This window comes from Coregonus lavaretus (assembly GCF_964263955.1).
Source record: "Coregonus lavaretus genome assembly, chromosome: 18".
Taxonomy (NCBI): domain Eukaryota; kingdom Metazoa; phylum Chordata; class Actinopteri; order Salmoniformes; family Salmonidae; genus Coregonus; species Coregonus lavaretus.
Genome location: NC_140005.1, coordinates 1,427,195 through 1,442,459, shown reverse-complemented (window position 1 = coordinate 1,442,459; position 15,265 = coordinate 1,427,195). Strand labels below are relative to the sequence as shown.

The 15,265-nt window shown below is 51.8% G+C and overlaps 1 protein-coding gene across 1 annotated transcript in view; it reads right to left on the bottom strand.

Annotated features, from left to right (window-relative positions):
* The window catches only part of atrn (attractin), a 193,302-nt gene that overhangs the window by 164,048 nt on the left and 13,989 nt on the right, over nucleotides 1–15,265 (bottom strand). The window contains exons 2-4 of the mRNA XM_084182443.1: nucleotides 8,470–8,553; nucleotides 3,586–3,699; nucleotides 2,108–2,236 (exon numbers count right to left, since the gene is read on the bottom strand). Coding sequence (XP_084038569.1) covers nucleotides 2,108–2,236; nucleotides 3,586–3,699; nucleotides 8,470–8,553 — 327 coding nt within the window. The remainder of the gene's footprint in view (nucleotides 1–2,107; nucleotides 2,237–3,585; nucleotides 3,700–8,469; nucleotides 8,554–15,265) is intronic.

Here is a 15,265-nt window from a genome sequence, read left to right as displayed (position 1 = left end):
GTTACTAAGAAGAGGCCCTGCTGCAGCGACTGGCTCACCTGTTACTAAGAAGAGCTGCTGCAGTGACTGGCTCACCTGTTACTAAGAAGAGCTGCTGCAGCGACTGGCTCACCTGTTACTAAGAAGAGGCCCTGCTGCAGCTACTGGCTCACCTGTTACTAAGAAGAGCTGCTGCAGCGACTGGCTCACCTGTTACAAAGAAGAGGCCCTGCTGCAGCGACTGGCTCACCTGTTACTAAGAAGAGGCCCTGCTGCAGCGACTGGCTCACCTGTTACTAAGAAGAGGCCCTGCTGCAGCGACTGGCTCACCTGTTACTAAGAAGAGGCCCTGCTGCAGCGACTGGCTCACCTGTTACTAAGAAGAGGCCCTGCTGCAGCGACTGGCTCACCTGTTACTAAGAAGAGGCCCTGCTGCAGCGACTGGCTCACCTGTTACTAAGGAGAGGCCCTGTGAGGCCAGACTCACCTGGTACTAAGAAGAGGCCCTGAGAGGCCAGACTCACCTGGTACTAAGGAGAGGCCCTGAGAGGCCAGACTCACCTGTTACTAAGGAGAGGCCCTGAGAGGCCAGACTCACCTGTTACTAAGGAGAGGCCCTGTGAGGCCAGACTCACCTGGTACTAAGAAGAGGCCCTGAGAGGCCAGACTCACCTGGTACTAAGGAGAGGCCCTGAGAGGCCAGACTCACCTGTTACTAAGAAGAGGCCCTGAGAGGCCAGACTCACCTGGTACTAAGAAGAGGCCCTGAGAGGCCAGACTCACCTGGTACTAAGAAGAGGCCCTGAGAGGCCAGACTCACCTGTTACTAAGGAGAGGCCCTGAGAGGCCAGACTCACCTGGTACTAAGGAGAGGCCCTGAGAGGCCAGACTCACCTGTAGGAGATGCTGAACAGTCAGGTTATAAGGTCAGGTTATAAGGTCAGGGGTTAAGGGTTACCTATATGAGATGTTGAAGCCGGTCAGGTTATAAGGTCAGGGGATAGAGGTCAGGGGTTAAGGGTTACCTATATGAGATGTTGAAGCCGGTCAGGTTATAAGGTCAGGGGATAGAGGTCAGGGGTTAAGGGTTACCTATATGAGATGTTGAAGCCGGTCAGGTTATAAGGTCAGGGGTTAAGGGTTACCTATATGAGATGTTGAAGCCAGTCAGGTTATAAGGTCAGGGGATAGAGGTCAGGGGTTAAGGGTTACCTATATGAGATGTTGAAGCCGGTCAGGTTATAAGGTCAGGGGTTAAGGGTTACCTATAGGAGATGTTGAAGCCGGTCAGGTTATAAGGTCAGGGGTTAAGGGTTACCTATATGAGATGTTGAAGCCGGTCAGGTTATAAGGTCAGGGGATAGAGGTCAGGGGTTAAGGGTTACCTATATGAGATGTTGAAGCCGGTCAGGTTATAAGGTCAGGGGTTAAGGGTTACCTATATGAGATGTTGAAGCCGGTCAGGTTATAAGGTCAGGGGTTAAGGGTTACCTATATGAGATGTTGAAGCCAGTCAGGTTATAAGGTCAGGTTATAAGGTCAGGGGTTAAGGGTTACCTATAGGAGATGTTGAAGCCGGTCAGGTTATAAGGTCAGGGGTTAAGGGTTACCTATATGAGATGTTGAAGCCAGTCAGGTTATAAGGTCAGGTTATAAGGTCAGGGGTTAAGGGTTACCTATATGAGATGTTGAAGCCTGTCAGGTTATAAGGTCAGGGGATAGAGGTCAGGGGTTAAGGGTTACCTATATGAGATGTTGAAGCCAGTCAGGTTATAAGGTCAGGGGTTAAGGGTTACCTATATGAGATGTTGAAGCCAGTCAGGTTATAAGGTCAGGGGTTAAGGGTTACCTATATGAGATGTTGAAGCCAGTCAGGTTATAAGGTCAGGGGTTAAGGGTTACCTATATGAGATGTTGAAGCCGGTCAGGTTATAAGGTCAGGGGTTAAGGGTTACCTATATGAGATGTTGAAGCCAGTCAGGTTATAAGGTCAGGGGATAGAGGTCAGGGGTTAAGGGTTACCTATATGAGATGTTGAAGCCGGTCAGGTTATAAGGTCAGGGGTTAAGGGTTACCTATATGAGATGTTGAAGCCGGTCAGGTTATAAGGTCAGGGGTTAAGGGTTACCTATATGAGATGTTGAAGCCGGTCAGGTTATAAGCAGCGTCGCTGAAGAAGTGGAGGAGGGCGTAACCGGACTGTGACACCACCTCCGGAACCGTCTCGTTGCCATAGCGCTCAGGAACTATCAACCCACTGCAACAAGGACGGACAACACCCATCAACACCCTGCATAATTCCTCGTTACCCAGGTAAATCAACATCATGCAGGTTAATAAATGTTCAATTAAAAACACGTCAAAGTTGACAAAACATTCCACAGTTTATGTAATGTTTGAAGACAGCAGTGAGGAGCAGATGTCTATGATCAACTCCTGGTTTACCCCAGAATAACACGTCTCTCTCTCCACTGCACATCTCTCATACATTACACTGTCACAACACTTATTACCCCAACACAAGGTCAAACCAACCCACCACCATCATCATCGTCCAGCTCATCATCACCAACTACAATCACCACCACCACCACCTATAATCACCACCCCCATCTATAAATCACCACCACCACCTATAATCACCACCCCCATCTATAAATCACCACCACCACCACCACCTATAATCACCACCCCACCTATAATCACCACCACCTATAATCACCACCACCTATAATCACCACCACCTATAATCACCACCCCACCTATAATCACCACCACCTATAATCACCACCACCAACTACAATCACACCATTTACATTACATTTTTACATTAACGTCATTTAGCAGACGCTCTTATCCAGAGCGACTTACAAATTGGTGCATTCACCTTATGATAGCCAGTGGGACAACCACTTTACAATATGTATTTTTATTATTTTTCTTTGGGGTGGGGTAAGGGGGGGTAGAAGGATTACTTTATCCTATCCCAGGTATTCCTTAAAGAGGTGGGGTTTCAAGTGTCTCCGGAAGGTGGTGAGTGACTCCGCTGTCCTGGCGTCGTGAGGGAGCTTGTTCCACCATTGGGGTGCCAGAGCAGCGAACAGTTTTGACTGGGCTGAGCGGGAACTATGCTTCCGCAGAGGGAACTGTGCTTCCACCAAATACAAAATCACCACCACCACCATCTACAATCACCACCACCACCACCGTCCTCCCTGTACCCACCACCACCACCACCACCACCGTCCTCCCTGTACCCACCACCACCACCACCACCGTCCTCCCTGTACCCACCACCACCACCACCACCACCGTCCTCCCTGTACCCACCACCACCACCACCACCACCACCACCACCGTCCTCCCTGTACCCACCACCACCACCACCCCCGTCCTCCCTGTACCCACCACCACCACCACCACCACCACCGTCCTCCCTGTACCCATCACCACCCCCATCCTCCCTGTACCCATCACCACCCCCGTCCTCCCTGTACCCACCACCACCACCACCACCACCACCGTCCTCCCTGTACCCACCACCACCACCACCCCCGTCCTCCCTGTACCCACCACCACCACCACCCCCGTCCTCCCTGTACCCACCTGAAGGCAGCCAGTAGAGGGGTGTAAATAGAGTCCCCATCGTAGACATACAGGTGGTCCCAGCTGCACTCTGTAGCAAAGTGGTCCAACCTCAGTCTGAGGATGCTGTCGGGCCTGCAGGACCGAGACAGAACAGTTAGGATGCTGTTGGGCCTGCAGGACCGAGACAGAACAGTTAGGATGCTGTTGGGCCTGCAGGACCGAGACAGAACAGTTAGGATGCTGTTGGGCCTGCAGGACCGAGACAGAACAGTTAGGATGCTGTCGGGCCTGCAGGACCGAGACAGAACAGTTAGGATGCTGTCGGGCCTGCAGGACCGAGACAGAACAGTTAGGATGCTGTCGGGCCTGCAGGACCGAGACAGAACACAGTTAGGATGCTGTTGGGCCTGCAGGACCGAGACAGAACACAGTTAGGATGCTGTTGGGCCTGCAGGACCGAGACAGAACACAGTTAGGATGCTGTTGGGCCTGCAGGACCGAGACAGAACACAGTTAGGATGCTGTTGGGCCTGCAGGACCGAGACAGAACAGTTAGGATGCTGTTGGGCCTGCAGGACCGAGACAGAACACAGTTAGGATGCTGTCGGGCCTGCAGGACCGAGACAGAACACAGTTAGGATGCTGTCGGGCCTGCAGGACCGAGACAGAACACAGTTAGGATGCTGTTGGGCCTGCAGGACCGAGACAGAACACAGTTAGGATGCTGTTGGGCCTGCAGGACCGAGACAGAACACAGTTAGGATGCTGTTGGGCCTGCAGGACCGAGACAGAACACAGTTAGGATGCTGTTGGGCCTGCAGGACCGAGACAGAACACAGTTAGGATGCTGTTGGGCCTGCAGGACCGAGACAGAACACAGTTAGGATGCTGTCGGGCCTGCAGGACCGAGACAGAACAGTTAGGATGCTGTCGGGCCTGCAGGACCGAGACAGAACACAGTTAGGATGCTGTTGGGCCTGCAGGACCGAGACAGAACACAGTTAGGATGCTGTTGGGCCTGCAGGACCGAGACAGAACACAGTTAGGATGCTGTCGGGCCTGCAGGACCGAGACAGAACAGTTAGGATGCTGTCGGGCCTGCAGGACCGAGACAGAACACAGTTAGGATGCTGTTGGGCCTGCAGGACCGAGACAGAACACAGTTAGGATGCTGTTGGGCCTGCAGGACCGAGACAGAACACAGTTAGGATGCTGTCGGGCCTGCAGGACCGAGACAGAACAGTTAGGATGCTGTCGGGCCTGCAGGACCGAGACAGAACACAGTTAGGATGCTGTCGGGCCTGCAGGACCGAGACAGAACAGTTAGGATGCTGTCGGGCCTGCAGGACCGAGACAGAACAGTTAGGATGCTGTCGGGCCTGCAGGACCGAGACAGAACAGTTAGGATGCTGTCGGGCCTGCAGGACCGAGACAGAACACAGTTAGGATGCTGTTGGGCCTGCAGGACCGAGACAGAACACAGTTAGGATGCTGTTGGGCCTGCAGGACCGAGACAGAACACAGTTAGGATGCTGTTGGGCCTGCAGGACCGAGACAGAACACAGTTAGGATGCTGTTGGGCCTGCAGGACCGAGACAGAACAGTTAGGATGCTGTTGGGCCTGCAGGACCGAGACAGAACACAGTTAGGATGCTGTCGGGCCTGCAGGACCGAGACAGAACACAGTTAGGATGCTGTCGGGCCTGCAGGACCGAGACAGAACACAGTTAGGATGCTGTTGGGCCTGCAGGACCGAGACAGAACACAGTTAGGATGCTGTTGGGCCTGCAGGACCGAGACAGAACACAGTTAGGATGCTGTTGGGCCTGCAGGACCGAGACAGAACACAGTTAGGATGCTGTTGGGCCTGCAGGACCGAGACAGAACACAGTTAGGATGCTGTTGGGCCTGCAGGACCGAGACAGAACACAGTTAGGATGCTGTCGGGCCTGCAGGACCGAGACAGAACAGTTAGGATGCTGTCGGGCCTGCAGGACCGAGACAGAACACAGTTAGGATGCTGTTGGGCCTGCAGGACCGAGACAGAACACAGTTAGGATGCTGTTGGGCCTGCAGGACCGAGACAGAACACAGTTAGGATGCTGTCGGGCCTGCAGGACCGAGACAGAACAGTTAGGATGCTGTCGGGCCTGCAGGACCGAGACAGAACACAGTTAGGATGCTGTTGGGCCTGCAGGACCGAGACAGAACACAGTTAGGATGCTGTTGGGCCTGCAGGACCGAGACAGAACACAGTTAGGATGCTGTCGGGCCTGCAGGACCGAGACAGAACAGTTAGGATGCTGTCGGGCCTGCAGGACCGAGACAGAACACAGTTAGGATGCTGTCGGGCCTGCAGGACCGAGACAGAACAGTTAGGATGCTGTCGGGCCTGCAGGACCGAGACAGAACAGTTAGGATGCTGTCGGGCCTGCAGGACCGAGACAGAACACAGTTAGGATGCTGTTGGAAAAAACTATTAAGAGTTCAACTAAACATGAATAAACTCAGGTCTAGGAAACACTGTTAAGCTAAATCTGGATCTGGGTAAACTTCAGTTTGAGGATGGTGTTGAAAAAGGGTCTTGGCTGAATTTCACGGTTGCATGTGGTTCAATTTGAAGAAATAAGTAATTGCTATAAGCTCAGTGCTAAATGGTCAACAGTTTTCAGTGGAGCGGAAAACCCAGAATATTAAAAATGTTGTTACTATGAGCACTCATGTAATGCTTGGCAATGCTTGTAAAAAAAATATCAATATCTTCACCTCTGGAATACTTTACATTTTCACAAATCACATCATTCAGAGGCAGAAGGGTCAGAGAGATTTGTTGTTAGGAATGAGAGTGGGATATTTTAAGTTGTCTGGTCACGGATAAGTAGTCTATTAAAAAGCACAATCACATCTTTGTCTCTGCACCAGATGGCCGGTGCTGGAGGTCAGTGGGGTTGTTCTAGAAGACACCGTCCGCGTCCCAAACGACACCTTATTCTCTATATAGCGCACTCCTTTACACCAGAGCCCTGTTAAAGCCCTCTGGGTCCTGGTCAAAAGCAGTGCACTATATAGGGAGGCATTCGGGCTGCAGCCGGTGGATTGCCCTCACTTCATTAGCTAGCAGCTCTGCTCTTCATTAGCTAGCAGCTCTGCTCTTCATTAGCTAGCAGCTCTGCTCTTCATTAGCTAGCAGCTCTGCTCTTCATTAGCTAGCAGCTCTGCTCTTCATTAGCTAGCAGCTCTGCTCTTCATTAGCTAGCAGCTCTGCTCTTCATTAGCTAGCAGCTCTGCTCTTCATTAGCTAGCAGCTCTGCTCTTCATTAGCTAGCAGCTCTGCTCTTCATTAGCTAGCAGCTCTGCTCTTCATTAGCTAGCAGCTCTGCTCTTCATTAGCTAGCAGCTCTGCTCTTCATTAGCTAGCAGCTCTGCTCTTCTAAGAGTCCCACAGCAGAATGAGCAGATGTCTACATGGGTTATTACATTCCAGTTTATCACTTAGTTTTTATCAACATTCTTGTGATTTGGATTCAGAAGATAAACTACTGGGTTGAAGCTAAGTGCTGATAACTCCGTCCTGATAACTGCGTGCCCTACACGCTTCATGTAAATGAAACATCTAGATTTGCATAGAGAATGAAACGGCAAAACCTTTTAATACAAACATCACTGCATGTTATGAAGCTTAGCTTAGATTATCACTTAGTATAACTTTCTATTAATAAATAGCAACATATTTTTGGTTGATCTTTAAGAGAAGCTTGGCTATAGACTCTCAATGGCCAGTTTATTAGGTACACCCACCTAATATAATAATATGCCATTTAGCAGACGCTTTTATCCAAAGCGACTTACAGTCATGTGTGCATACATTTTTACGTATGGGTGGTCCCGGGGATCGAACCCACTACCCTGGCGTTACAAGCGCCGTGCTCTACCAGCTGAGCTACAGAGGACCACGTTGGCCACCCCAACGTACCGGGGTCGGCCACCCCCTTTGCCTCCAGAACAGCCTGATTTACTCGGGGATGGAAACATTGCTCAAATTGGTATCAAGGGACCTAACGTGTGCCAGGAAAACATTCCCCACACCATTACACCACCAGCCTGTACCATTGACACCAGGCAGGATGGGGCCATATCCTGACTCTGCCATCAGCATGACGCAACAGGAACCAGTGTTGGTCACAGTGTGCCCACTGGATCCGATTCTTCTTGTTTTTAGCTGATAGGAGTGGAACCCGGTGTGGTCGTCTGCTGCAATAGCCAATCCGTGACAAGGACCTACAAGTTGTGTGTTCCGAGATGCTGTTCTGCACACCACGGTTGTACTACGCAGTTATTTGCCTGTTTGTGGCCCGCCTGTTAGATTGCATGATTCTTGCATTTCTCCTTCGACCTCTCTCATCAACCAGCTGTTTTCGCCCACAGGACTGCCGCTGACTGGATGTCTTTTGTTTATCGCACCATTCTCAGTAAACCCTGGACACTGTTGTGTGTGAAAAGCCCAGGAGGCCGTTTCTGAGATACTGGAACCGACGATATAACCAGGCTCAAAGTCGCTCAGATCACTCGTTTTGCCAATTTTAACGTTCAATAGAACAGTAACTGAATGCCTCGATGCCTGCTTGGGCCATGCGACTCACTGTCTGTAGGAGCGAAACATTTTGGTGAACGGGGCGGTGTACCTAATAAACTGACACTGTAGCTTGGGCCCATCTTTCAGTGACATGGTGCAGGGTAGACGCGTGTTGCTGTGGTGCCGTTAGTCTATAGTTGAACTGACGTTCCCTCAATCACCCAGGTTCACTTGGTCTTGTACTGATAACTGCCCTGATTGAAATGTAAAGATCATGTAAAAGTATATTTGTGGGATATGTGGTGCTGTTAGTCTATAGTTGAACTGACTTTCCCTCAATCAGCCAGGTGCACTTGGTCTTGTACTTGTAGTTCCCTGGTCCGTCTGTCAGGAACCCTGAGGGACCAGTCAGCCTATAGGAGAGAGAAGAGGTCAAAGGTCAGATCAGTCAACCAATAGGAGAGAGAGAAGTTAGAGATGAAAGGCCTCACCTTACAGTACATTTTCTATTACAGTGACACCTTATAACACAGCCATTCACCCAGTCACACGACCAGCCATTCGCCCAGTCACAAGACCAGCCATTCACCCAGTCACAAGACCAGCCATTCACCCATTCACAAGACCAGCCATTCACCCAGTCACAAGACCAACCATTCACCCATTCACAAGACCAGCCATTCACCCAGTCACAAGACCAACCATTCACCCATTCACAAGACCAGCCATTCACCCATTCACAAGACCAGCCATTCACCCAGTCACAAGACCAACCATTCACCCAGTCACAAGACCAGCCATTCACCCAGTCACAAGACCAGCCATTCACAAGACCAGCCATTCACAAGACCAGCCATTCACAAGACCAGCCATTCACCCAGTCACAAGACCAGCCATTCACAAGACCAGCCATTCACAAGACCAGCCATTCACCCATTCACAAGACCAGCCATTCACCCATTCACAAGACCAGCCATTCACCCATTCACAAGACCAGCCATTCACCCAGTCACAAGACCAACCATTCACCCAGTCACAAGACCAGCCATTCACCCAGTCACAAGACCAGCCATTCACCCAGTCACAAGACCAACCATTCACCCAGTCACAAGACCAGCCATTCACCCAGTCACACGACCAGCCATTCACCCAGTCACACGACCAGCCATTCACCCAGTCACAAGACCAGCCATTCACCCAGTCACACGACCAGCCATTCACCCAGTCACAAGACCAGCCATTCACCCAGTCACAAGACCAGCCATTCACAAGACCAGCCATTCACAAGACCAGCCATTCACCCAGTCACAAGACCAGCCATTCACCCAGTCACACGACCAGCCATTCACCCAGTCACACGACCAGCCATTCACCCAGTCACAAGACCAGCCATTCACCCATTCACAAGACCAGCCATTCACAAGACCAGCCATTCACAAGACCAGCCATTCACCCAGTCACAAGACCAGCCATTCACCCAGTCACACGACCAGCCATTCACCCAGTCACACGACCAGCCATTCACCCAGTCACAAGACCAGCCATTCACCCATTCACAAGACCAGCCATTCACCCAGTCACACGACCAGCCATTCACCCATTCACACGACCAGTCCCAGTTGTAGGAGCATTAACAGTAAAGCAGCTGTCATCAGCTGGCCTCAGAGCAGCACCAATCAGAGACTAACAGACTGACTGCACTATAGACAGAGGATGGTTGAAGAGTTAAAATGTCCGTTTCCTCAATGACAACATCTACAGCTCACACCACCTGACAACATCTACAGCTCACACCACCTGACAACATCTACAGCTCACACCACCTGACAACATCTACAGCTCACACCACCTGACAACATCTACAGCTCACACCACCTGACAACATCTACAGCTCACACCACCTGACAACATCTACAGCTCACACCACCTGCCAACATCTACAGCTCACACCACCTGACAACATCTACAGCTCACACCACCTGCCAACATCTACAGCTCACACCACCTGACAACATCTACAGCTCACACCACCTGACAACATCTACAGCTCACACCACCTGACAACATCTACAGCTCACACCACCTGACAACATCTACAGCTCACACCACCTGCCAACATCTACAGCTCACACCACCTGACAACATCTACAGCTCACACCACCTGCCAACATCTACAGCTCACACCACCTGCCAACATCTACAGCTCACACCACCTGACAACATCTACAGCTCACACCACCTGCCAACATCTACAGCTCACACCACCTGCCAACATCTACAGCTCACACCACCTGCCAACATCTACAGCTCACACCACCTGCCAACATCTACAGCTCACACCACCTGACAACATCTACAGCTCACACCACCTGCCAACATCTACAGCTCACACCACCTGCCAACATCTACAGCTCACACCACCTGCCAACATCTACAGCTCACACCACCTGCCAACATCTACAGCTCACACCACCTGACAACATCTACAGCTCACACCACCTGCCAACATCTACAGCTCACACCACCTGCCAACATCTACAGCTCACACCACCTGCCAACATCTACAGCTCACACCACCTGACAACATCTACAGCTCACACCACCTGACAACATCTACAGCTCACACCACCTGACAACATCTACAGCTCACACCACCTGACAACATCTACAGCTCACACCACCTGACAACATCTACAGCTCACACCACCTGACAACATCTACAGCTCACACCACCTGACAACATCTACAGCTCACACCACCTGACAACATCTACAGCTCACACCACCTGACAACATCTACAGCTCACACCACCTGCCAACATCTACAGCTCACACCACCTGCCAACATCTACAGCTCACACCACCTGCCAACATCTACAGCTCACACCACCTGCCAACATCTACAGCTCACACCACCTGCCAACATCTACAGCTCACACCACCTGCCAACATCTACAGCTCACACCACCTGCCAACATCTACAGCTCACACCACCTGACAACATCTACAGCTCACACCACCTGACAACATCTACAGCTCACACCACCTGACAACATCTACAGCTCACACCACCTGACAACATCTACAGCTCACACCACCTGCCAACATCTACAGCTCACACCACCTGCCAACATCTACAGCTCACACCACCTGCCAACATCTACAGCTCACACCACCTGCCAACATCTACAGCTCACACCACCTGACAACATCTACAGCTCACACCACCTGACAACATCTACAGCTCACACCACCTGACAACATCTACAGCTCACACCACCTGACAACATCTACAGCTCACACCACCTGACAACATCTACAGCTCACACCACCTGACAACATCTACAGCTCACACCACCTGACAACATCTACAGCTCACACCACCTGACAACATCTACAGCTCACACCACCTGACAACATCTACAGCTCACACCACCTGACAACATCTACAGCTCACACCACCTGACAACATCTACAGCTCACACCACCTGACAACATCTACAGCTCACACCACCTGACAACATCTACAGCTCACACCACCTGACAACATCTACAGCTCACGCCACCTGACAACATCTACAGCTCACGCCACCTGACAACATCTACAGCTCACACCACCTGACAACATCTACAGCTCACACCACCTGACAACATCTACAGCTCACACCACCTGCCAACATCTACAGCTCACACCACCTGCCAACATCTACAGCTCACACCACCTGACAACATCTACAGCTCACGCCACCTGACAACATCTACAGCTCACACCACCTGACAACATCTACAGCTCACACCTCCTGACAACATCTACAGCTCACACCACCTGACAACATCTACAGCTCACACCACCTGACAACATCTACAGCTCACACCACCTGCCAACATCTACAGCTCACACCACCTGACAACATCTACAGCTCACACCACCTGCCATAATGTTTTAGTGGGACTGTCTTCTCCAGTCAGGATAAGCCAGATGGTGTCCTAGTTCATAGCTGATCAGTGAACAGGGATAAACAGGGCCAGAGAGGGCGGAGCTGATCTAGTGAACAGGGATATACAGGGCCAGAGAGGGAGGAGCTGATCTAGTGAACAGGGATATACAGGGCCAGAGAGGGAGGAGCTGATCTAGTGAACAGGGATATACAGGGCCAGAGAGGGAGGAGCTGATCTAGTGAACAGGGATATACAGGGCCAGAGAGGGAGGAGCTGATCAGTGAACAGGGATATACAGGGCCAGAGAGGGAGGAGCTGATCTAGTGAACAGGGATATACAGGGCCAGAGAGGGAGGAGCTGATCTAGTGAACAGGGATATACAGGGCCAGAGAGGGAGGAGCTGATCAGTGAACAGGGATATACAGGGCCAGAGAGGGAGGAGCTGATCTAGTGAACAGGGATATACAGGGCCAGAGAGGGAGGAGCTGATCTAGTGAACAGGGATATACAGGGCCAGAGAGGGAGGAGCTGATCTAGTGAACAGGGATATACAGGGCCAGAGAGGGAGGAGCTGATCTAGTGAACAGGGATATACAGGGCCAGAGAGGGAGGAGCTGATCTAGTGAACAGGGATATACAGGGCCAGAGAGGGAGGAGCTGATCTAGTGAACAGGGATAAACAGGGCCAGAGGGGGAGGAGCTGATCTAGTGAACAGGGCCAGAGAGGGAGGAGCTGATCTAGTGAACAGGGATATACAGGGCCAGAGAGGGCGGAGCTGATCTAGTGATCAGGGATATACAGGGCCAGAGAGGGAGGAGCTGATCTAGTGAACAGGGATATACAGGGCCAGAGAGGGAGGAGCTGATCTAGTGAACAGGGATATACAGGGCCAGAGAGGGAGGAGCTGATCTAGTGAACAGGGATATACAGGGCCAGAGAGGGAGGAGCTGATCAGTGAACAGGGATATACAGGGCCAGAGAGGGAGGAGCTGATCTAGTGAACAGGGATATACAGGGCCAGAGAGGGAGGAGCTGATCTAGTGAACAGGGATATACAGGGCCAGAGAGGGAGGAGCTGATCTAGTGAACAGGGATATACAGGGCCAGAGAGGGAGGAGCTGATCTAGTGAACAGGGATATACAGGGCCAGAGAGGGAGGAGCTGATCTAGTGAACAGGGATATACAGGGCCAGAGAGGGAGGAGCTGATCTAGTGAACAGGGATAAACAGGGCCAGAGGGGGAGGAGCTGATCTAGTGAACAGGGCCAGAGAGGGAGGAGCTGATCTAGTGAACAGGGATATACAGGGCCAGAGAGGGCGGAGCTGATCTAGTGATCAGGGATATACAGGGCCAGAGAGGGAGGAGCTGATCTAGTGAACAGGGATATACAGGGCCAGAGAGGGAGGAGCTGATCTAGTGAACAGGGATATACAGGGCCAGAGAGGGAGGAGCTGATCTAGTGAACAGGGCCAGAGAGGGAGGAGCTGATCTAGTGAACAGGGATATACAGGGCCAGAGAGGGAGGAGCTGATCTAGTGAACAGGGATATACAGGGCCAGAGAGGGAGGAGCTGATCTAGTGAACAGGGATATACAGGGCCAGAGAGGGAGGAGCTGATCTAGTGAACAGGGATATACAGGGCCAGAGAGGGAGGAGCTGATCAGTGAACAGGGATATACAGGGCCAGAGAGGGAGGAGCTGATCTAGTGAACAGGGATATACAGGGCCAGAGAGGGAGGAGCTGATCTAGTGAACAGGGATATACAGGGCCAGAGAGGGAGGAGCTGATCTAGTGAACAGGGATATACAGGGCCAGAGAGGGAGGAGCTGATCTAGTGAACAGGGATATACAGGGCCAGAGAGGGAGGAGCTGATCTAGTGAACAGGGATATACAGGGCCAGAGAGGGAGGAGCTGATCTAGTGAACAGGGATAAACAGGGCCAGAGGGGGAGGAGCTGATCTAGTGAACAGGGCCAGAGAGGGAGGAGCTGATCTAGTGAACAGGGATATACAGGGCCAGAGAGGGCGGAGCTGATCTAGTGATCAGGGATATACAGGGCCAGAGAGGGAGGAGCTGATCTAGTGAACAGGGATATACAGGGCCAGAGAGGGAGGAGCTGATCTAGTGAACAGGGATATACAGGGCCAGAGAGGGAGGAGCTGATCTAGTGAACAGGGATATACAGGGCCAGAGAGGGAGGAGCTGATCAGTGAACAGGGATATACAGGGCCAGAGAGGGAGGAGCTGATCTAGTGAACAGGGATATACAGGGCCAGAGAGGGAGGAGCTGATCTAGTGAACAGGGATATACAGGGCCAGAGAGGGAGGAGCTGATCTAGTGAACAGGGATATACAGGGCCAGAGAGGGAGGAGCTGATCTAGTGAACAGGGATATACAGGGCCAGAGAGGGAGGAGCTGATCTAGTGAACAGGGATATACAGGGCCAGAGAGGGAGGAGCTGATCTAGTGAACAGGGATAAACAGGGCCAGAGGGGGAGGAGCTGATCTAGTGAACAGGGCCAGAGAGGGAGGAGCTGATCTAGTGAACAGGGATATACAGGGCCAGAGAGGGCGGAGCTGATCTAGTGATCAGGGATATACAGGGCCAGAGAGGGAGGAGCTGATCTAGTGAACAGGGATATACAGGGCCAGAGAGGGAGGAGCTGATCTAGTGAACAGGGATATACAGGGCCAGAGAGGGAGGAGCTGATCTAGTGAACAGGGCCAGAGAGGGAGGAGCTGATCTAGTGAACAGGGATATACAGGGCCAGAGAGGGAGGAGCTGATCTAGTGAACAGGGATATACAGGGCCAGAGAGGGAGGAGCTGATCTAGTGAACAGGGCCAGAGAGGGAGGAGCTGATCTAGTGAACAGGGATATACAGGGCCAGAGAGGGAGGAGCTGATCTAGTGAACAGGGATATACAGGGCCAGAGAGGGAGGAGCTGATCTAGTGAACAGGGATATACAGGGCCAGAGAGGGAGGAGCTGATCAGTGAACAGGGATATACAGGGCCAGAGAGGGAGGAGCTGATCTAGTGAACAGGGATATACAGGGCCAGAGAGGGAGGAGCTGATCTAGTGAACAGGGATATACAGGGCCAGAGAGGGAGGAGCTGATCTAGTGAACAGGGATATACAGGGCCAGAGAGGGAGGAGCTGATCTAGTGAACAGGGATATA